General features: G+C 36.4%; 1 protein-coding gene across 16 annotated transcripts in view; it reads left to right on the forward strand.

The window, feature by feature from the left end:
• The window catches only part of ADGRL2 (adhesion G protein-coupled receptor L2), a 214,258-nt gene that overhangs the window by 108,896 nt on the left and 80,206 nt on the right, over positions 1-25,156 (forward strand). For all 16 annotated transcript variants that reach the window (XM_053655401.1, XM_053655402.1, XM_037164168.2 and 13 more), the window contains exon 3: positions 18,822-19,035. In XM_053655401.1, the coding sequence (XP_053511376.1) occupies positions 18,822-19,035 (214 nt within the window). The remainder of the gene's footprint in view (positions 1-18,821; positions 19,036-25,156) is intronic.

Below are 25,156 nucleotides of genomic sequence, written 5' to 3' on the forward strand. Positions count from 1 at the left end.
CTGTCTTGTATACTCAGAACTGTAAACCTATTTTTGCTCCACCCTGTGAGTATTGAACAGAGCTAAACGCTCGGTACACACTGTTTCATTTATTCTCTCAGAAACTCTCATAATCAGTGTTACTATCTTTATAGTTAGGTAAGTCACCAGTTCTAGGGAAACATGATTTATGTGTGACCCATTGTTGAGTTTAAGTAAATAAAACAAAAGTACAATGAATCATGGTAGTTGTCTTGCTGTTAAAGAAGATAATTTTGATTTTTAATGTAGACTGATAGAATTAAAAACATATTCATAATATTGCTTTTACATTAGTACTTGAATTGAGTAGAGGGAACTTCAAAATTAGGTGATCTAAAAAATAGTGTTTCAAAGTACAAAAAATGAACTAAAATAGTTACTTTTGAAAACAAGTAAAGTTATTTTAGAAAACAATTCTTTAATGGAATGTGGTTAAGGAAATAAAAATAATTAATACATAATAGAAACTATGAAATTAGAGACTTAAAGTTGTGAATTTTGTTTCAGGATTTTACTTTTTAGTAGTTATTATTCTAAAAATGACTAATATGAAAATTGAAATAATGAGGGAAAAATTAAGTAAACCATTTTGAGCTATGAATAACATTTGGCACTGATTTTGCTGTTCTACTTATATTTGGTTTATAAATTTTAAATGTATGTTTTAATGTAAATATCTGTCTATATCTTTTCAATCTTAATATTTTTATCTTTATAGTCAAAGAATTTTTTTGAATTGAGGTTTTATGTTAAGATTAATTTAATGATTACTGGTTTTAATTAGTCAAAACTTCCTACGCCTTGCTTCCATTTCTGATCTAAAGCTCAGTAAGAGTATACTGCTGCTCACGAGTTAATTACTGTCTCCATGTAGAAAAGGAATGGCTTTGAATTCAGCGTTTGTGTGGTTGCACGGCCCTGTTCAGGCAAGCTCAATGCGTGTTGCATGATTGACTGAGAGGAATAGAAAAGCTACTTGCTCAGTCTCTGACCAGAATGCATGACAAGGCGCGGTGTCAGAAAGGGCAAGGTGGGGATCGCAGCTATTACGGCAGAGGCAAAGTAGTTTCCGTGACTACCAGATTGAGGGTTCATTGTGATTTATTATTTACTACTTCAAAACCTCACTCTGTGATTTAATTAAAGGCTGGGATGCCCATAATCCCCCCCATATTTGAGTACATTGTTACTGTTGTTAAGGTGTACACTAGAACAATTCCAAACTGATGGTACTCTAATAAAACAGGGACAGATTAGACTTAACCATAGCTCTGTGAAAACCTAGGCAGGCCATCTTAGGTAGCAGTTAACTTAAGTGGACTCTGTGTTGGGTGATGCTGTTACTCAGCACCTATTACAGATTTACCTCTGACCCTCTTGGGGATCTTCTGAGAACCATGGCTGCAACAAGTGCATTGTACCTTTTTTGGTTGAAGCAATTTAAAATAGCTTGTATTACAATGTATTGTTTTAGATGTAAAATACATATTTTTGCAATTATCTGCATAATTATATACCTTTTATATTGCCCCAGAGTTCAGCTTCTTAAAGTGAGTTAACCATCAGATAATTTTGTATTTCCTATGTTTTCTCTTCCTAAATATTTCCGACGTACTTATTAACTTGCAGATGAATCTCTAAATAGACTACTTATTCTGCATTATTAGTAATCAAATGTGATAAGCTTTTTAACATGGGGTTTTATTTGAACAGCAAAAACTGACAAATAACAATAATTTAAAACCTTTATTGAATTCTTATTCAAAATGAATTATTTGCATGTACTCTTTTTAATTAAAATAGCATCTGCTTAGCTCATTTCCATTCTTTCTGTCAGAATTTCTGCCTCAGGATTCTATATATAATTAATGTAAGAAAAACAAGACAGTAATCCCTTGGTAGAAAACTGGTAATGGATTAAAAGACCATAACTCTGAAATTCCAGGAATGTGACACAGTTTCTGAGAAAGATGCACTTAGTGTTGAAGTCCAGAGATACTGAGAAGTGCCCTCTAGTGTAATTAGCTGAAGCTAGACCCTCTGAGTATATACTGTTGCTATTTAATAGGGATTATTATAAGTAAAGTTATAAGTGATATTAAATATTAAAGGAGATTCATTCCTTTTTCCAGAGTAGAGCTTTGAGTATTCATTGGAAGCTTCAGGTTTTTCTTGAACCAATTGGAAGAATACACAGAGAATGCACATCGAGACCGTGCAGAACAGTTGCCTAGGCAGGGTGACGGGTGTCTTAGAAGGTAATGTCTGACTGACATTAGCTAAGCTAGTTCAGGAACTTAGGGGAATTCCTATAGGCATCCTGGATTCCCATTTCTTTATTTAAAGATTTGAACTAGACTAGTGCCTTTCAAAGTGTAGATTGCCACTGAATATCAGTTTGTGAAGACAGTATTTTAGTGGGGATGAATAGCACTTAAATGAAAAAATAGCAAGTAAATTATATATAGTAATATTTAAGTGAAAGCTGTATGTGAACATAATAAATATATTTTGTTTTGATGCATATAGTAATATGCCTGTGGGATATTGTTAAAATATATAATATATATAAAATACTAGGATGGGAGTGCTAAAAGTCTCTCCCAGTTCCAATATCCCCAAATGAAATTTTAATTACTTAAGATTTTTTAAGATTGTAAATAAGAAATAGAATTTATTGTATGCAGATTATTTAGGAAAAATAAATAGAAAGGTGCAGGTCTTGTTCCTCTGAGGGAATACTACCTATGTAAATTTTGATTATTCCTAATTACTAAGTGTGATCATTTAGGCTTATATAAAAGCTGTGAGAATGTAAAGAGTAAATGATTCATTCTGATCGTCAGGCTCAGAAAATACCTCATGACATTAGCATGTATTCTTGAAAGATGAGTTATGATTTGAATCATTTGGGGAATGGAACTGGGAGAGGTGAGTCTGGACACTTTGGATGTGGCTAGAAAGTCAAGAGGCCTTGTATGCCTTCCTTTGGCAGGGTGAGCTGTCAAGCCCATTACGCTGGATAGGACTGAATCTATTTCTAGAAAGATAAAGGTAACAGTGGTGGTGTTCAACCCCAGTACAGACCGACTCAAGGTCTGGAGGCAGTGAGTTACAGGAGAATTTTAGAAGGGCCATTCACACAGTGATGAGAGTGGAGGCTGTTACAGTGAGTCAGAAACTCAGGACATACAGTGAGGTAGTTTGACAGTCTCTACACAGCACACTAAAGGAGTTTCACTGGGTCTCTCGGCCCATGGAGTTTCAATTTGGTATTTTAGAAATGCTGGGTCAGCTTTTGATACCATCGCAAAATACCCAAGTAAATACATGTGGAATGTTGAGTAGACTGATTAAACAAAAACTACAGGGAGAAAAATTTTTCAAAGAATACTTCCAAAATTGTTCATTTCATATAATGTAGTATACTTTTAAAATGAAAGTTCTTAGAATGACATAATAGCAGTAGGTTAAAAATGACTTTGATGTGGTCTTTTTGTCATTTAATTCCTGGTCAATTGTTTATGTGTTTCATGTTGCGTAGTCTCAATTTTGGAGATTTTTAAATGTTGCTTTTCCTGAGGAACCTTCCCCCACATCTTTCCTGTCGAGATAGTTTTCTGTCTTTTGTGAGGTTATTCACCTTTCTCCCACTGTGGGATGTGCTCTTGCTTCATACTTTTAAGATTGAGCTGCTTATAAAAGCTGAAACTGCAAAATTTCAGTTCAGAGTATCGTGTTTTCCTTAACACATGGCAACCATTCAGTAAGTCTTTCAGTGATGAATAAACAAACCAAACAATGGAAATTGTAATAAAAGTAAGGTAATTAATAGGAAGTTGAGTTAAAAAAATTACAAATGGAATTATCTCAAGGAATTAAAGTTTAATAAATTTGAACATATAAGATACTGTTGATATGCTAACATGTACTTATTAAGTACTCACCTTTTCAGGTGCTGTGAATGTAGTTTGTGTGCAGAGCAGGAGGTATTTGCACCTCCCAGCAGACTTTCTTTCTCATCTTTAGTTGGAAAACCTATGATTTCAGGTTATAGTGTGATGGACACTGGGAAGAGACCATGAAAAACTTCGTAATTGGACCTGAGGAAATAGTGGCGTTACTTATTAAAGATGGTTACATAATTTTTGTTCCTAAAGTTACTAGATTTTTGACGGCACCATATCTCTTATTTTCACAGGCCATATAACATACATATAACACATTGAGTCTGAAAAAGTAAATGGTAAGAATATTTAGAAATAGTGAGTACATCTGATTATTTTGTTAGGTAAAATTGTTAGTAAAAATAGGAGACCAAGATATAGGGTCCTTGGCAAGATGACAGTCCCTACATAAAAATATAGGCAGTTGTTTTTTTATCTTCATAAAGCACACCCCAGCAGGTTCCTCCTAAAAGCTTTATCTGGATCAGGAAAACTTTCTGTGTAGCTCCCAATGTATAGAATAATCTGGGTTTTTTCTGTTTGTTTGCTCATTTGTTGTTTGATACGCACAGAGGACATATCCATATAGACTGCCAATATATATGTTCTTATCACAAAGTAATGTCTGGGCAAGCATCTTTTTTCAGAAATACTGATATGGAATTTTATTATGATGACTAATTTACTCAACAAACTGACTTTGTACTTGCCGGTGAAAGCAAAGGTCACTGAGGCAATAGATCAAGATACAGAAACCTTTAGTCTGTTGTTTGCAACCTACAGCTGTTTGATAGTCTTCAGTCATTCGGTGTGGTCAATTAAAAATGCTGACCTCTGAACTGGGTGGTAACATTACATGTAATGATGTCACATCGTCATTAAAATGTTTGTTACTGACTTTTGGATGACTTTGGCATTTTGCCCATTAGAATTTCACATAAAATTTCCACTTTTATAATATACAGATTTAACTAGATGAGGGAATTATATGTTCAAATATACAGTTTACAAAATAAGTTTAAAATAACCTATTGAAAATCTATGAAAAAAAAATATTTGTGTCCCTTTAAATGTGCATTTGATGGATTTAATGTAAATACCTCGGAAAGATTCGTTAGGATTACAGTACCCATGGTGAAACAGGCTAAAAAGGGTGCGGATCTGAAGCGGCCTGGAATCAAAAAAATTAACTGCAGGTAGAACTTGAGGAGTTAGCATGGTGTAGTGAGAGAATCATTAAAGGCTGTCTTCTCGCTCCTTTCTGTCAGTGTGACCCTGGATAAGTCTGAATAGTCTCCGTTTTCTGAGCTGTAACATTAACATTGTTAAGTGCTTGTGTAACTAAGTACTGTGCTTGGGATTAAAACAAGAGTAAGTATTTATTCCTGCCTTTAAGGAATTTTTACTTTAAAAAAAGGAACACGTAAGTATTTAGGTTTGAAGCCATGTGGCAAATGCAGAGAATATCCATGGTGTATTGTCATGACTAGAACTCAGTTTAAGAGCTGAGATTTAAGATGGGTTTGGTATGTGGTCAGAGAAGACTCCTCAGAAGGGATTCTAATGTTTCTAATCTTAAAAAGGGAGGGGTAAGACTCCAACTAGCAGCCAGGATGTTCTGTGGATTCAGCCAGGATCATTGTGATAATTAAGTAAGATAATCTACCCTGTGTGTACAATATTCTAAGTTATTCCAAATCCCTGTCTTTTTTCCTGACCTGTGGTCCAGTGCACTGTGTGCGTATGTGCACATATGTCCCCATGCAAAATTGGCACATGAACTTTGAGTCCTCGACGTATAGGGAACAGAGATGGGAACAATGAGGGCTAGCTGACCTCTAATGACCTGTAATTATGACTTCATAATCTGAAAATTATCTGCCTATAATGAGTTATTCAATTACATTCCGGTTGATCATTTACCAATTAGACAGTTTCCTTATTTCACTGGAGATAGAATCCAGAACTTAAGCAATGGTGTCAGATGCACCACTTGTAAGAAGAGTCTGCTGGCAAAACTTAGCACTTACAGTTGCCAAGCACTGTTTTGAAGACTTTAAAATGCAGTAATTTATTTAATCCTTACAAAATCCTGTGAGACACAGGAGTTAATTATTTTCCCCACTTTACAGATAAGGGAACCGAAGTTAGGAGCTTTACCACTGAACTGTATTGTATCACTCAGCTAGGAAACAGGCACCTAAGTTCGAATCTAGATGGTCAGTGCTGAACAGTGTATGTTTGCAAAATAGCATGTGGTTCAGAAGTTCCTAGAAATAGCCTTCTTGTCCCAGAAGACCAAGATTTTGAAGGTAGCGCAGCCAAGAACCAAGTTTTAAAGAACACAGGAAACAAGCAAGCACATTAGCCAGCCTGTGGGAGATAAGTGGATACTTTGCTACAAGTTAATGTGGCTGACAAGCTTGCCAGAATACTGTTGCATAGCAGGGCAGAGCAGAAACTGGAAATCATAAGTCTGAACACCAGGGAGATGGAGAGAGCAACGGCAGGAGTGGTTCTTTGTTTCCCCATTCTTGGGGCATCCTTAGGAATAAGGATGTCCTGGCTCTTCATCTTTTCAGTGAAACTCAGTGCACAAGAGCACTGCATGGCGGCACCAACCATGATAACCCACAGTGACCCCTCCTTTAATGCTTTTCTCTGAAAAACCTAACATTTATTATAGTGATTTTGGAAGTCTTAGGCACATAATTTGTGACCTAAGTGCAAAAGTTATCATCTCATCTCTGAATCAAGGCTGTTTTTTTCAGTTAGTTTCTTGAGAGTTTTATCTTCTGCTACAGAAGGCTTTAAGAGGAGGGAGCTCATGAGCCCTAAATGGGGTGGGGGAGGGGAGAAACCGAGCGAACTGTAGGGAATTTCAGCTGGGGGAGAATGGTATGAAGAACGTTATGAAGGCAGAAATGCACGTATTAAATTTTAGATTGTGAATAAATTATTTAAGACTCAATTGGTGTAAACATTAAGTTGGTACAATTTGATGAATTATATGGAATAAGTGAATTCTGTGCATAGCACATTGGTGTCACAGGTACCATTTGCTTCTTTTTTAAGTATGAATAGTTAATTCATAAAAGTAGATCACTCCTCCTCCTTTCAGCAAGTAAGGCTTAACACACGAACATCGGCAAAGTGGCAACCTTGGAATGCCCTGGGAAGAAGCCTGGATTGAGTTGGGGGAGGAATTGGGAACCAAGAGCAAGAAGGAAATGCCAAGGATACTAGGGTGCAGCAGTGCTGACTCAGACAGGGTCCCTATGAGCCATTTCTCTCGCAGCTTCTTACACTGTGGCCCTTGAACAACATGAAGGTCAGGGGTGGACCCCACGTGGCCTAAAATCAGTGTACACCTTCTGACTTCCCCGGAACTTCAGGACCAACAACCTGCTCTCTGGAAGTGTTACCAATAACAACACAGTTAACAAATAGCTTGTATTTATATGTGTTACCTACTGCATTCTTACAATAAAGCAAGCTAGAGAAAATTTTGTTAAGAAAATCATAAGGAAAATATATTTTATAGCATTTATTGAAAAAATCTGCTTATAAGTGGACACAGGCAGTTGAAACCCATGTAATTCAGGGGTCACCTGTGATTTGTTAGAATGTGTGAAACCAGACACTGGAACTGCAGTGCCGCCTCCGCACTCTGGGCATCTGTAGGGAGCAAGCAGGAAGAGTGACAGTGGCTTGTCTGTGTGGGGTCAGGGCTGCCACCCTTGGATTCCCACCAGGGTGTTTCTGAGTTCCCTTGGTGTTCAGTTTGGAAGTTAAATACAAGGAAGGGTAGGTTCAGCTCTGCGGAGAAGTAGCATTAGTTTCTTTTTAAGGCAACGCCGTATACCTTTACAGTGTGGGATTTAAATCGTCTCTCCCACCCTCCCTTTCTCCCTAAAGGTTCAGGTGACACAGATTTGAAAGTAGTTGAGTGTGTTCTCTGGAACCTCATCTTTTTCATTAAAAATGCAACCAAAAAAGAGAACAATAACAAAAGGAACAAACCTCAACCTCAGAGCACAAAGATAACACCAAAACCACCCATGAAATCAAAGTCGTTATATTGCCATTTGAGAGATTGTTTGATAACCTTTGTATCATGTTGGGAAATGGTTTCTGTTTTTACCTCATGGTATCACAATTAATAGAGTCGTTGTATAAGGTACCACTTTGCTTCAGGGAGGACTTTTTCCACTGAGTGGGGTTTCTGTAGTTTGTGGAAGCAATAGAGTTGCTTCCAACTGGAGAATTGTTTCCGTGGCTTTTTCCGTGGCTTACTCTCCGGTCCAATGAAGGAATTAGAATGAGCTAAGGACATAAATACAACTGGATGAATGAATGAGCAGTGTCAGTGTTGTTACCAGAGGTGTTTGTAAGAGGTTAGAAATTCTGTTTTCTGTTGGTGGTGGTTTTGATTGCTTTGACTTTGCATTTTGAAGAGAAATTCACAGATAGGCTCACTACAGCATTGGGTTTCACTCATTGTTATTTTACAGTTTTTAATTGGTCCAGGAACATTGAGAAAAGTAGTAGCACAGTGGTGCATTGTTGACTGGGGTGACTTTTAAACATCTTCTTACTAAGTAGTCAGTGAGTTATTCCTGTAACTCTGTATCTTTACAACTCTTTTATGAGAGAAAAATAATCTTTGATGGTAAAGGGAAGAGTCTTATGTTAGTAGTGACAATTTAGATTTGGGCTTAATTTCATGTATGTAGCATAATTTAGAATAAAATTTTAAGCATTGTTTAGAGGGAAAAGAGAAATTAAAAAAAACCTTAGTTTAGGTCTAGTTATTTTTTGAGATGGGAAAGTACTTCAGTAAACATTTTATTAGTTTTTCTTCTAGAACCATGCTGGAAAATGCCTTCTTACCTTTAGCAGAAAAGGCTTTCTATGATCATTGATAGGTATTACTGTGTTTGGTTTTTTAAAAATGTCCTAACTTCGAGAATGGGTCTTTTGAAGTTTGGGGAAAAGTGTGACTTACAGCATAGAGGAAGAAAGACAGAAAATTTCTCCCTTCAGTGGGAAAAAGGTTAAATGTCTGATACTTTGTAAATGATCTAATTGTTAGTGTGGATAACAGTTTGTGAAAAGTCAAGGTATAAGAATTGAGACTGGTTTTAGGCTATCTCTCAAACCTGAAGTGAGAAATAAATACGTCATGTATATGGAGATGGAAAGAAAGCCTTTCCCTTCTAGGACATTCATTCATTTATTCATTCATTCATATCAGCTGTGGTTGAATGTGATTACATTTGGATTCCTGTTTGAAATTGAGTGAAATGAGTGGGTGGTTCCAGTGCAGTTTCAATGTAGTTAACTCAACCATATTTTAGACTTGGTATTAATTGCCCCTATATATAGATACCTTTACTGAGGAAGCCACTTGTTAACACTGGTAACTTCTTTACACCTTTAGAGATAGATCATTGTTGCCAGATAAAAGTTAATTGACATGAAAATCTTGTGTTCATATACATTGTTGTTCCTCTTGTGATTAGACTTAAATGTGCTTTTTAAAGATGAAATTATGAAAATATGTAAAAATGAAATTATGTTAATAACTTTGTGTGAATTAAAAACAAACTTTTTCTTGTTTATATTTAAAGAGAATAAGGCATTAACAAAAAGTCTTAGAATCCAAATTTTGACCCTCGAATCTGGGAGACCTGCCTTGGGAGTACTTTAGTGAAGTTGCTCTAACTCCTTTATTCATCAGACTAATACAGCAAAGGAAGGGAATGTTTCAGCCACTATGGCTTTTGGGGTGAGTCACTGGATGAGAGGACACGTCTCCTATTATTGAATATTTGTTTCTTATTTAACATCTCTTAACAAACATTCTGAGGTTGAGTGTGGTCAGAGAAGCAATGGAACTTCTGGTAACAGAAGCACTGCAAGAAAATAAAGAAATTGTGAAAAGGCTATGTTAAATGATCACTATGGAAGTATAAATAAATTGTACCAGAGGAAATAATGAAATTGATATTTTGTTACTTTGAGATTTTCAAGTTTTGTTGTTGTTATCAGTGAATAAATTATGCAGAATTAGTTAAGAATTTTAATTTCATGGTACAATGTGAATGACTTTTGAAATTGCATTTCTGATAGCAACTAGTTGAACTGGTTTTAACAAGTTATAAAAATAATAAATTAAGAATATTCCCTGTTTCTCTGGGGAAAGTAAAAAGAGAGGAGGGTTAATTTGCTCTTCTCTTTGTGATGGCTTTTGTGTGACTAAGGACCTCAACTGGATGATTTTGAAGGTCAGTCATTGAAGGGTGCATGTCATAGTTAAGACCCACTGATTTAAGGATGTCATCTTTGTTATATTTTTGGTCACCTGACATCTGAGTTTTTCATAAAACATTTTCTTAGCTTAAACTTCAAAACTGGAAACTTTAAAGCCGACATATAAAAAGATAAAATTGTGGTGTGTTTTCCTTTCCCCCATAAAAAATTTCATTTTGTATTCTTGGGTATATTGGATATTCTTTTGCATGAAAAATTAAAGTATAAAATAAAATATAAGGTGAAATTAAGTAAAATGGGCACGCCTACTCTGCGCCATGCACCGTGCTGGAGAGAAAGAATACAAAAGTAAATAGGACTCGCTTCTTCCTAGTGAGCAGCTCAGAGTTCCCTGGGGAAGGGCTGTGTGAGTAAAAAGATTTTAGAGTATGTTACCTGCTCTGGTAGAGAAGGTTGTAGTTGTTCAATCACTTCATTTATTTGCACATCCCTTTATTTAATGAACCTTTATTTTATGCCCTCTATAAACAGAGCGGTGTAAACTGACTCTATTATGTTTGGGCGTTGTGTTGGTCACTCAGAGAGATAAGATAATTTTCCTCAAGAAGAACTCCCTTCTCGTGTAAGTGACTCAGGCACAGGGATCATTGTCATTTTTGTTCATTGTTACATCCTCAGTGTCTAGCAGGGTCCCAGGCATGCAACAGATCCCCAGTAAATATTTACTAGAAGAAAGGAAATAGTCCTCACCTGAGCTCAGATTTTCCTTTCCCCATTATTAGGGAAGCCTTGAACTGGATTTTGGAGAGTAATTATTGTCTAAGAGAAAAATGTGTAAAATATTCAGTGCAGGGGGAATAGTTTAAACATAGTCACTGAGTGGCAAGGGTGATACTGTGGCTTAACACAAAATTCACTATTTTTTTCTAAATTAGAGGACATAGGAATTAAGTATTCTATATTTGTGAACTTGGAAGAAGTTGCAGTTATATGCTAAGACTATTGATAGCTTCTCTTTGTGGCAAATATTTAACAGACATGCTTATTAGAAAATTTTCTTTTAGAGTTCAGATTAAACTGATAGCATTTTATAACTTTTAAATTGCTTTATTTTAATGACACCTGTGAATTATTAATCAGTGGTTTACAGGTTTTTTAGTGGAGAAATTAATTTCTTTTTAATGAGGAATTTAATCCCAAAAATGTCTGGAAGGACTCGTATACTTTCTCCCTAAAATATCAAGAGGATTTCAGAAGTAGTAATATTGGAACCTAACTACTTTTAATGGCATTCTAAAAATAAATTTTTACCTTTGAGTGGCAAAATGTATCCAGTATTTTGTTACTTAGTGAATCCCAAGAAACCCTTGTTGTTTCTTTAATTGGATTTAATTATACATTCACTTTTTCATCAAGCATTTATTTGTTAGGAATTTTTGGTGTACGTCAGTTTAATTCACAGTATTTTGTATGTAGATTGATTTTGCTGAAAACTAAATATTCCTCTTAGAAAACAATTTGTTTAAAATTCTTCACAGTTTAAAATATATTCAAAAATAAAAAACAGCTTGTAAATAAATGACCCAAGAAGCCAAGGCATATCTATCACCTGTGTATAGTGAGTTGATTATTGTGTATTACACAATTTTAAATTAAACACTTTCTTTTGCACGCACTTTACCCTTCTGTAAGGATTTGATTGGTGTTTCGTGTTCATAACCAAGTTTACTTACAGTCAAATTGCTGCATTTTCAAAGTGTGTGTTCTTAAGCTGGAAAATGGTACTGCATTATTTTCTTTATTCTTGGTATGAAAACAAGTTGAAAGGTGAGAGTATTTTTTCCCCTCTCTCCACTGTTGTAATTCAGACTCCTCACATACCGACAAGTTAAAAGGACTATAATGTTAATGAATAAAAAAGTTTAGATGTTTAGATCGATAAAGTTATTTCCTAAATGGAGTAAGAGGGTAACTAAAACTATACAGTGACAGTCAGGAAACGTACTGTACCTGAAATAAGTTTTTTACAGGCCAAATACAAAGAAAAGTTTAGTATACAAAGACAAGTTTTATTATATGTCCTTGGTTTTTTTGTTTGATGACTTCATGAATATGCAGAGATAAATGAAATTTATCTCTGAAATAGTTTTACCTTTCAGGTTTGCTTTTCCCATTCTCTTTTCATCGAAATTCTAATGAATTGGAAGTAAGTTTTCTGGAAGTTTATAAGCTAGAGTTCAAGCTTGATTGAAATTATGTCCCCCTTCTTGTTAAGTATTTTCCTCATTTCCATTTTAGGAAGAAATCTCATTAACATATATAAACAGGGATAAGTCAGAGATTTCAAATGCCAGCACTGGTAATAGACTGTGGCCTGAGTTAATGTTGCAGCAGAGCTTGAAGTCACAGCCCCAGTCCCACAGAGGTCTCGGATAATCAGAAGTCACAGTGCTTCCCGGAACCTGTGGCAGCATGAACACTAGCATCCATGACAGGGTTCAGTTCCAAGGAATTAAGAAAAACAGTACCAGAAAACTGGAAGTTTTTACATTGCAGCTTAATAAGAAGACTTTTATAGGCATGTGTGATTTTACAGAAATGTGCAAAAAGCAGACTGAATGGAGACAATGTTAGAAAAGCAAAATGTTCCCAATCAAGTTGAAGCTTATAGCAGCATGTACTATTTATTGCCATAGTAGCATATTTTCTCGCAAAAATGCTCATAAATGATGCAGAATTCAGCGACAGAATTCCAGTTCTGGTCTCACAAATTCCCATCTGGTAGCAGTGCATCTGTTTATTAGGAGTTATCCCCTGAATGTGAATGATTTCAGACCTAAGTCACTGCACCTGTTGCTGGGAGGTATTTATTCCACTCACCAGCCTAAAGCACAGAGAGTTATTGCTTGACATTTTATAGCTTGGGGGGAAAATTGTCTTTTCAAAATCATTTGTTCAGAGTGGAGAAAATGGAGCAAAACAGTTCATTTTACTCTAAGCACCGCTCTGGCAGTATTCACATTTGCACAGCACAAAGCTGCAGTATTGATTTTTTTGCTCCCAGGGTCTCCCACAAGTTTTTTTCTTCAATTGTCAGGGCTGCAAGATGGATTGGATTACACCTGTTGGAATGCTTATTTTTTTCTTTGTTGAAATAGACATAAGTTGAAAATACATCTTAGGATAAATGTCATAGTAGTAGTGTGAATAAAAGGCTTCAATTTGGAATTTCTTTATGTTGATTATGTTGACCGACCAATTTCACTGAGAATGCTCGGCCATCGGGCAGTATTTCCTTTTCTGCTCTTCTTGCTCTAAAACTAGAAGCACACAGTGCACCCTAACTATGCCCTCCACAAGGAGCTCCCAAACCTGCCGCTGATTGCCATTATCATTTGGAGAGGCATTAAAGTAACATTGAACACCATGAACCTGCGAACTGAATTACTAGGCCTCAAACCTTCATTCATTCTTACTGGATTTGTGATCATGGAAAATGTAATTTTTCCATGCTTCAGTTTCTTCTTCTATAAAATGGTCATAATAACAATAATCCCTATCTTCATACAGTTTTTTTTTGAGAAAATATAGTCAGTAATTATTTGTAGCCTTTAGAGGAACTCCTGGTGATGATGGGGTGACAAGAGCGGCCAATCCCTCTCATTCCCAAACAAGGATGAACCTGGAAAGAATTGTCAACAACAGCCACTCTAGGGGCTCTGGAAACTAAACAAAGCCATGTGAGAAATTGGGGGCATTGAATTATGAAAAGCTGGCAGAACTTGTGGTGTGAACTGGGAAAGTTTAAAGCCTGCCAGTCTGGGCTGCTGCTGTCCCACCCCCGCTGCAACTCCTGAGATATGCGTGACCTCTGGGTCCTTTCTGTGGGTGGGCCTTGTAATTCATTGACTTCAAGTGGCTTGGTGTGGGGTTGGGGGGATTCACCTCCAGCAGTGTTGTCAGTACAAGCAGTAAACACTGTGGAAAACTGGTGGGGAGAACCCACAGCTCTGCCTGAGGTGGCGGTCCCAGGTGGGGAGACTGCAGGCCCAGTCCAAAACATAATCAGGAAAACTTGGAAATGAAAGAGCCCAAAGTTTTCTGTGCTTTCGTGAGAAACTGGAAGCTATACACATGCATCAATGAGAAAAAGAACCCAGGCTGAGTTGATCATGTCCTGGATTCTGAACACGCTCCCAGCACACACTCAGATCATGCTGCAGAGGTTAGAGATTGTATTACGGGTTTATGGTTTTTGTGAAAAGTCTCTGTTCAGTCATTGCCTGATCACTAAGCTTTGTGGAGATAGGGGTGCTCCCTAGGAAGCTTGGGGAGAAAATAAAAATCAGAATTAAAATAGCAACAGCAGCAGTAACAATAATAAGAGTGATGTAGGAGGAGCTGCACACTATGGGGGAGATGAATCCTACAGATTTAAATCCCGTCATGATACTAAAAAGAAAATATTGCAACAGCAACCATTCTCAGGGGAAAGAGATCTGAATCAAATGTTGCAAATACTGTAACATTTCAAATGTCTGGTTTTCAACAACAAAATGTTAGAAGACATGCAAAGAAACTGGGAAGTCGACCCATACTCGGGAGAAAACACATTCTATATAAACTTCCTCTGATGTGTGCCCAGGCCTTAGGTTTAGCAGATAAACATTTCAGAGTGCCTATTAAGAATAAAATAAAAGATTTTTATTTATTATTTATTTAAGAATAAAATGAAAGATTAAAATAAAATTATGTTAGAGAGTTAAGGGAAATATGATGATAATGACTTAAAGATACGTAATCTCAATAGAAAAATAAGAACTATTTTATAAAGACCTGGGAGAAATTCTTGGCATATCTTAGTTATTACATATCAGTGTGCTGCAAATAAGTTCATGCTTTCCTCCCCCAGAACAGATATGTTAGCTTCATCTGAACCTGGAGATTCTGAGTGAATAGGTGTGGATTAGGGTTTTAAGATCTATCTTTTTAAAAACATTTACCAGATAACTCTGATGCAAAGTAATGTTTAGGTATCAGTCGTGTAGTCTTGGCAAATTATTTTTAAAAATAAACAGTTAAGAATTACTTCACATACACAAAATGGAATACTACACGGCAGAAAGAAAGAAGGAACCCTTACCTTTCACAACAGCATGGATGGAACTGGAGAGCATTATGTTAAATGAAATAAGCCAGGTGGTGAAAGACAAATACCATATGATCTCACCCATAAGTGGAACATAATCAACAAAACAAACAAGGGAGCAAAACACTGTCTAGAACCAGAGACATGGAAATAAAGAACAGATTGACAATGACTGGAGGGGAGGAGGGCATAATGGAAAAAAAGGGGAAGGGTTGTCAAGGAACATGTATAAAGGACCCATGGACAAGCCAAAGGGGAGTAGGATTGAGGGTGGGAGGTGGAGATGGAGGTAGTGGGGTGGGGGAGAGTGGTCGGGGTAAAATGGAAACAAGTGTACTTGAACAACAATAAAAAAGGAGTTACTTCATCTACAAAAGACGAAAGTGTAATTAAGTAACATCGGCCATACCTGTGAGTTTCTTCCATTTGACTCAGTATATTAAGTCATTAGTGTGTAGGAAAGGGGATAAGTAAATGTTTAGGAATCAGCTTTGTTGTGCTTTTTCATAAGTTTAACTTAGTGAAAATACTGAATTTTTAAAATTAGCATTAATCACAATATTTTTACTTAAACTGTGCTCCACAATTTTATGTCACTTATTCGAATTTCCACACAGCTTTTGCTTCAGAAACAGAGATCCTTTCTGACACCCTAAAATATTTCAATTAAAATGAATATAATAAAACTAGTTTAAGCTGGATTATTTGTGAAGGCAGTCCAGTCCAGTAACTGGGAAATGGAAGAAAGCAGTTTTTTAAAGCAGATTTTAATTTATTTTTAGAGAGAGGGGAAGGGAGGCAGGAAGAAAGGGAGAGAAACATTGATCAGTTGTCTCTCTTGCACGCCCTCCCAGGGGACCTGGCCCACAACCCAGGCATGTGCCTTGACTGGAAATTGAATCAGCTGCCCTTTGGCTCACAGGCTGGCATTCAGTCCACTGAGTCACACCAGTCAGGGCAGAAGAAAGCAGTTTTATATATGTGTGTGGGTGTATGTGTAGTCTGTCTGAAAAAATCCAGCCATTGTTAATATAAGAACAGTTTGCACAACATCAGTGTAACCTGGCAGCCAAAGAGAGTGGACTGGAATGCACACGTGTGAACGATGACAACTGCACTGTACTAGTCAGTGAGGGCACTGGACTCCCTTGAGTGAGCATGTGTACTGTGTGGCCGTCGCATTCAAAATGATTGAGCCAATAAAGCAATGAATTTGCATCAAATTTTGCATTAAGCTTGAACATTTCTCTGCGGAAATTATTCGGATGATTCGGAAGGCCACAGCTATGGGCATTGCGCAGCTTCATCACTAACAACATGGTTGCTCGTGCATCGTGTCTCGTGCAGAGTTTTTTGGCAGAACATCAAATCACCCAGGTGACTCACCCCCACTAAAACCCAGATTTGGTGCCCTGCAACTTCTGGCTTTTCCCTAAACTAAAATCACCTTTGAAAGGGAAGAGATTTCAGACCATTGATGGGATTTAGGAAAATATGACGGGGCAGCTGATGGTGATTGGGAGAACTGTGTGAGGTCCCAAGGTGCCTACTTTGAAGGGGCCTGAGGTATCATTGTCCTACATACAATGTTTCTTGTACCCTGTAGCTTTTTCAATAAATGTCTATTTTCCATAATATTGGCTGGATATTTTCTGGACAGACCATAGCATATAAAGTTGATTTATGAACTTGGGGGAGTTCATAAATAAAGTCTCAGAAAAGTTGGCCTATTTTCTGTTTGTCTTGACATTCTCCCAGCTCAGTTTCACTATTTCTTCTTTGTTGATAGTGCACCTCTCCACATACTTTTAAGGATCTCCTAAGTCCATGAACCTTCCTAGTGGAAATTTAACAGAGTTGGGGTTTGCCACAATCCCCTACAGATTACTGTGCTCCAAATTGTGTCCTTTCCTTACCTCTTCATTTCAACTACACCTTTAGTTTTCTTAGTAAAACTGAGAGGGCACCCAGGTTTGAGAATTGCTAATTTTCTAAATCATACTCATGTGTAAACCCACTAACCCTTTTGTATAATTATTTTCATATGATAAAGAGAGTGCACATTTATCCAGGCGACTTTATATTTCACTGAATTAGTGAGAGGCATTCGATGGTACACGTTAAACAGAGTAAGATTTTGGCTTTGGATTGACCTGAATGCTGCCCTGCTCTTCAACTGCAAGTGTGTGTTTTAGAACAGGCTACTCTGACGGTCGGTATTTTTCAGTAAGAAGGAGTAATTCCTGTGATGCATTGTAACTAAAGGATAGAAATAAGAAAAAGATACCAAAGGTGTTGCTAATATGTTGTAACAGGAAAAATATAGGTGGTGATAGGTTATACAATGTAAATTACAAAGATCTGAGGCAATTAGGACAAGTTTTTGATATGGCCGCTAACCAATGCGTAGCACACCAGCTTGGCGAAGATGTGCTTCTCCCACTCACAGTTCTTGGCTGTCCTGGTTTTTTTGTTTCTACTTTTTACCTTTTCTCCTGTGCTCTGTTACTGCTTTGGGACCAGCCCATCAGTGAAAAATAGTTAAACTTAAAATTCTAATCTTTAATTTGGGAAATTTTTACAGCATTCATGAACAGTGGTTATCTATACTTTGCCTAATGCAATATGGATGAATTCATACAGGTGTTTTAGTTAGGCACTTATATACATTATCTCATATTAGAGTCACACAGGTAGAAAAAGTAACATCACAGATGTTTTTTAATCTCCATTCTGTAAATTGACAGAACTGAATCTTGGAGAACTTGACCCTTTCCTGGGTGTTTCAACCTGCCAGACTGTCTTGGAGCCGTGCTGGCTCCTTTGAATGCCCATCTGCTGATTTTTGTCAGTTTTAAATAAAATATGTATAAATTGAAATATTATTGTGCTATAATAATTTACTGGTAGAGTGACTTAGTTACTTGGGAGGGAAACTGCAAAGACAAAAGTATTTAAGGTAATGCTACTAGCAGGAATTAATGTGTCTACATTAAATGAGACTGTAAGGCCAGTGTATAGCAGAGTTTTTATTCCAGCATAAATGAAAACTGCTTCTTGATTCGTTGTTGCATTCTATATTTGTAAAACTATTCATTGATTAAATTTGTCATTTTTGTATAACTTAGCTCAAAAAGAACCACTTAGTTTCTGATTGTGAGATTATACAGGAAGTATTTTGTTGAGAGTAATTTTAAACTCTTATTAAGGTGAGTAGTTCCGCTGAAGGGGTGTGTGTTTGTGTGTGTGTAATAATAAGTTCTTGACACATGGTAAAGAACCAAGGATGTAAATCAATGTATGAATGGAAAACTTAACAAAACATAGTTTGTGTGACATCTGAATATAGACCCAAAATATATTACTTAAGAATGCCCTATTTAAATCATATATGTTATAACTAAGTTACTATTACTTTATTTTTAAAGGTTTCAGCAGAGCAGCGTTACCCTTTGGGCTAGTTAGGCGAGAACTGTCCTGTGAAGGTTACTCCATCGACCTGCGCTGTCCGGGCAGTGATGTCATCATGATCGAGAGCGCCAACTACGGGCGGACGGATGACAAGATTTGCGACGCTGACCCGTTTCAGATGGAGAATACAGACTGCTACCTCCCAGATGCCTTCAAAATTATGACTCAAAGGTAAAGACTCATGTGTTACCATCCCGTTTTAGCAACTGTATCTAAACTGGTAAAATTATTATAGTAGTTTCAGAGTAGATGGGAGAAGTTCGTATTTCATCCTATATATTAAGTCACATTAGGGTTTTACGTACAGATGTTGATTTCTATTTTATAAGTTGAAAACTTTAAAAAGTTGAAAACTTTAAATGTTTATCATTTTTATATAGACTTATGTATCAGAAGAAATATGTAACCCATCTTTATTTTTAAAAAAGATACAAACTAAAGGGTACAGGTATGTAATATTTTAAAATGTAATCTTGTTTTTTAGGGCTTCAAAGTTTTGAAATATGTTTGTAATATCAAGAACGTTTAAATGTCTGGGTTTGGCAATAAATACGCCTCCATTTTTGAATTGATAAACTTTATTTATGCCAGCAAAAATAGCAGAGAGTTATCATACCCCAGTCCCCAGATGTGTGCAGCATCAGCTGTCAGCGGTTCACACCACAGCGGTACCCTTGCTAAAGTGGATGAACCCCCGTTGGTACAGCACTATGGCCCCAGATTCATAGTTTTCATTGGCGTTCACTCTCAGTGTTGAACATTCTGTTGGTTTTGACAAATTCATGATGTATCCCCAATTGTGGTAAATAGTCCCCCTTATCCAGGGGGATACCTTCCAAGACCTCCAGTAGATGCCTGAAACCGAGATATTACTGAGCCTTATATTTACTGTGGTTTTTAGAGGAAGCAGTTTATAGCTTCTTTTTGGCGTAGTTGAATTGCCAGCAACACTACTCTTGCACTTTGGGGTCGTTAGAAAGTAGAGTGAGGGTTGCTGGAACATAAGCCCTGATGTGATAACCGAGACACCAGTACATCGGGCAGTGTGTCCAGTGTATAACGCTGGGCAAAGGGATGATTGATGTTTTGGGTGGAATGGAGCAGGACCACATGGGATTCATCATGCTACTCAGAGTACTGTTTAAAATTTGTTTATTTCTGGAATTTTCCACTCAATATTTTTTGACCACAGTTGACTTTAGGTAACTGAAGCTGTGGAAAGTGAAAGGGTGGATGTGGGGGGCGGGGCGGTGACTGTATCACATAGAACAGTTTCTCCCCCGAAAAATCCTCTGTGCTCCACCCGATTATCCTTCCTCCCTGCGAATCCCTCGGTAACCACTGGCCTTTGCATTGCTCATGGTTTTGCCTTCTCTAGACTGTCATAATGTTGGCATCATACAGTACGTAGCCTTTCCCAGTTGGCTTCTTTCACTTAGTAAAAAGCATTTAAGTTGCCTCCATGTCTTATCATGGCTCCATAGCTCGTTTCTTTTTAGCATTAAATAATACCCCATAGTCTGGATGTACCAGTTTATCCATTCACCCACTGAAGGACACTGTGATTGCTTGTTCTAGTCAGGTTTTCGTGTGGACATAAATTTTCAGTTCACTCGGGAATATACCAGGGAGCACAATTACCCGTTGTATGATGAGTGTGTTTTAATTTTGTAAGAAACTGCCAAACCCTCTTTCCGAGTTCCTCTACTAGTTTGCATTTCCACTAGCAATGAACGAGAGTTTCTCTTAATCCACATCCTCACCAGCGTTTGTTGCTGGTGTTTCAGACTTTGGTCATTCTGATAGGTGTGTGGTGGTATCTTGTTTTAATTCACAATTCCCCAGTGACACAGTGTTGAACATTTTCTCATATGCTTACTGGACATTTGTATATCTTCATCGGTGAGGTGTCTATTCAAATCTATTGCCCATTTTTAGTCAAGTTGTTTCTTTGCTTATTGTAGAGTTGTAACATTTCTTTATGTATTTTAGATTAAAATCTTTCATCAGTTATCGCTTTTGTAGATATTTCCTCCACGTCTGTGGCTTGTCTGCTCATTCTCTTTACCCTTAGCTTAAAAAACAAAACAAAACAAAACAAACAGTTCAAGTAGTTAATATGCATGTGCTCTCTCTATATATACAAAAGAGTAATAAGCCACTGATTAATTTTGTGTTAAAAATGTTGAAAAGTGTGCTATAAACTTAACATAAATTATGTCTCTTAAGTGGACCAGTGCCTCCTCCGCACAGAGAACACAAAAACTGCTGACAGCAGGCTCACTTTTCTCCTCCCTTAACACAGAGCACCTGACTTTGGCACCTTTTCCCCTAAATTTTGGTACTCTTGGCATCTTATTTAGAATTTTCTCCTACATATTAAAATCATCACTCCTTATGATTGAATTAATGCAGTGAATATCCAGCAATCACATTTATTTGGGACATAGAGATTCTCTGAAGAAAAATTCTGATATCACAGAATTTTATACATTATTGTTTTTTTATTATTTTATTTACCAGGAAAACCCCTCATCTTTATTTTCAAAGCCTTCACCCTCTCCTGGTTTTTCTGCTTTGCACACAATATTCTGCCTACTTTTATAGCTTATTTACTAGTCTGCCTCAAGGTAAAATAGCAGAATTTTTAGAGGAGTGGTCAATTTAGGCACACTAAAAACATCAAAAGGTGATAAACAAAGAAAGAAAAAAAGTCCATGCCATAAGAGTGTGGATATGGATTGCTGTAATAGCTGTGATTTCACAGAGACTATCAATAACATCTGTAGTAGCATATATTTATGGATAGTACAATTATAGTAATTCATAGTAAGTAGTTTTTAAAATGTTCATACCAATCACAGTATTTTTAAGAAAACAGGACATACACAATACCTTTGAAAGATTTTCATTACATGTTTTTATTTTTATTTTTTAAAAGGGTAGTTATTAAACAGCTATGGTTAAATCTTATTTTCATAAATGGTACATGATAAAGGTTTTTTTAACTTAAAACTGAAGTCCTTTATGGAGTATGTAGACTTTGAAATCTAGCCAGTGAAGCAAAGCACAAGAATATAACTTATTTTCTTTGGAAAAATAGATTCAGCGCTACAGGAAAATTAGAATAGAACAATTTGCACATAGTATTTCAAACTTTGGGAACTGCCTCTGCTAGAAAAACAATAAAGGCAACCATTAGTAATTGACCATTTATTCATTCTTTACATGTTGATCTGTTCAATGGCAGTGTTACCATTTCAGCATTTGGAATTAGGCCAGCGAGAACTAGAAGTAAAGAATTATTCTGTGTAATTACATGCTTTTACTAGACTGACAAGCAAAAAGCAGGGGGACTTAGTTAGAAGCAAAGAATCTGGAGGAGCTTGCCTTGAGAAATTGTACATTGTGCGTAACTTACCTTTGTATGTGGGGTTATACATTTTAAATACACAATTGAGTAGAAAAATACATAAATCTCATCGAGAAATGTAAATATAATTATATATTATAGGCAATGTGCAAGATAGATACCAAGTTATTTTTATTGTTCCATTATATTACCAAAGCTGGGCTGCACTTGTGATAAGTCTTTTAAAGGAGTTAGAGTTTTGAGGTGCTTAAATTCTGTGAAAGCGTAGAATTGTTTTATGTTCCTTTGTTATCAAAATCTCTAAACAGTTTATGTGTATTATGTAAATAAGGAGTTAACTTCAAAACTGGGGGTACAACCCTATTTTTAAATTGTTGTATTATACTAAGGCTTATAATTATTTAATCATCATAGTGACCTTTTAAACATGAACACTTTATTGACAGGAAGACAATGTTAAGATGACTTAAAAATGAGTTCCATAGTGGTAGCTTATAATTACGTGTGTAAAATATAAACCTTAGAGGCAGCTGCCATTTTTGACTGTTATATAGTTAACAAATAGCTATAAGAAAAATAGGTAGACAGGATTTTTGCAACTGAATTATTATTGAATAATTTTTGAATACATGCAGTACTTGTTCCCTGTTTTGTTTTTAATTTAAAACTGTTTTTAGGTGGCTGGGGTGAAGGGTAGTGGTGTAGGAAAACGGGAGACAACTGTACTTGAATGCAATAAAAAAGAAAGAAAAAGATATTTTCATTACAAAAACTATTTTTACCAATTCCTAATAATTTGGCAGTTATTTCCATTTATAATCATGAAAAATGTGATATTCAGTAGTATAGAAGAGAGACTTTTGACCCTGGCTACAGCTCAGTGGATTGAGCGTGGGCTGCAAACCAAAGGGTCGATTCCCAGTCAGGGCACATGCCTGGGTTTCAGGCCAGATCCCCAGTGAGGGCCACGTGACAGGCGACCACACATTGATGTTTCTCTCCCTCCCTTCCCTTCACTAAGAATAAATAAATAAAATCTAAAAAATTAAAAAGAGACTTTTTTCTTTTTTTTTAAAGATTTTTATTATTTATTTATCTTTAGAAGGGAAGGGAAGGAGAGAAACATCAATGTATGGTTGCTTCTCGTGTGTCCCCTGCTGGGAACTGGCCTGCAACCCAGGCATGTGCCCTGACTGGGAATCGAGACTTTTTTCTTTAACATAGAAAATTTTGTGGGGAAAAAGGTCACAGCACTAGAATTTTTCTGCTAAATTTGAATGTCCCCACTTTCTACCTGTAATGATGGAGATTAACACAGGATTTGCCATTTACTTCAGCCATTGAGAGACAAGTAAATAAATATACTTGTAATTCTGAATGTAGTGGTAGTAAAAGTATTATTCATTCTTCATTTTCTATTTCCTATTTATTTAAAGTGTGAAATCAAGACTCTGTTAGTAACTGGTTGCATACACCAAATAGCTCAGTCTAAAAAGTGAGAAATGAAATTTCTTTCTAAAATGGTATGTATTTTAATAATCACCATTACAGATAATATTTTAGCCGTCTTTGAAGATAATATTAGTGGAGTAACTTAAAAAGATATATGAACTGTTGTTAACACCTTGAATTCATTAAAGACAAAAATAACCTGTCTACTACTTTGAGGTGTTTGGTGGGAAGTAAATGAGAATTTGCCTATAATATCTGCTCTTTGCAGCACTTTGGTACAGTCTAGTTAATGTCTTGAAAGTGATGTGCTCAGTTGTACTTTAGATCCTCTTTCATTATTGCTTATCACTGTCCTTTTGTTCATGTTCTTCACTCTAAGAATCTGTGTGTTCTCATCAAGGTAGTTAGTTTGCTGCCTAAGATTTTGCTCTATAGCATGGCCTTAAGATTTTAGCATTTTGGCCTAAAGACCTGAAAGTAAGTGTTCATTGTTTTTGTTTTCAGTGGTAAAGGTGAGGTTAATGTGCTTGGGTAGGTCCAGTTTCAGAGACTCAATATATACTGTCAATACAGAGAGGTTCTCAAAGTAGTATGTACTATTCTCAAGAAGCTAGAATAAATGCCTCAGTTTTTCTCTTTGTTAAGAAAGATATATTCCTTGTAAATGATTCAAAGATAGGCTATTTGTTTATTTGTTTACTTGCATTGAAATTGCTCTGGAAAAGTAAAGAGGTATCCTTGACCTAGAGAATTAGCCTGGCTCCTTAGAAGCTTTTAGCCAAAACATTTTAACTCACATATAGACAGCAACTGGTTAGAACTTCAGAGGCTAAACTGTACAGGGTTCTTATTAAATAAAATTGAGTATATGTTTGGTTGTTATATTACCCATTTAAGCTCCTCTAAGTTTATTTGGGAACAGGGTGGCATATAAAAAATTAATAGTTCATCAAGTAGTTGCTTATATAGATACAGCATTCACAAGAGTGGTGGAAGAACATATAGATGAAACTAACACAAACATAAAGTTGGTGCCTGCAGGTGAACAGACGGTCCTGCCCACAGAAGTTCTGTAGTTCGTGGGTGCAAAAGCTCGAGAACACCTGCATTTAGGGCAGAGGTGCAGTTGTTATCCCGGGGGCAGAACAGGTGCAGAAGGATAGTGTCTCATAAGCCAGCAGTAAAGCATGTATTTGAGACATATTTTTTCTCGTTGATTTGGAAGATTTTTATTCTATTTAGACAGCTTAAGTGAAAGAACATGTTAAGATTTTCAAGATAGTGTTTTTCAGGATAGAAATCAAGAAAATAGCATGCAGCCTTGTACAGATAAGCATGAGGTAGGCCCCTAGTCACACGGGACTAAAGAATGCATAAATACATCTAGATTTATAAAATAGGGGTACAATTCAGGGATTTTAAAGTCTAGCTTCTAGAACTTGTGTACAATTTAGTTAAACTATCTGC

Source organism: Artibeus jamaicensis, unplaced genomic scaffold, assembly GCF_021234435.1.
Source record: "Artibeus jamaicensis isolate MK-2021 breed Jamaican fruit bat unplaced genomic scaffold, CSHL_Jam_final scaffold_1019, whole genome shotgun sequence".
Taxonomy (NCBI): domain Eukaryota; kingdom Metazoa; phylum Chordata; class Mammalia; order Chiroptera; family Phyllostomidae; genus Artibeus; species Artibeus jamaicensis.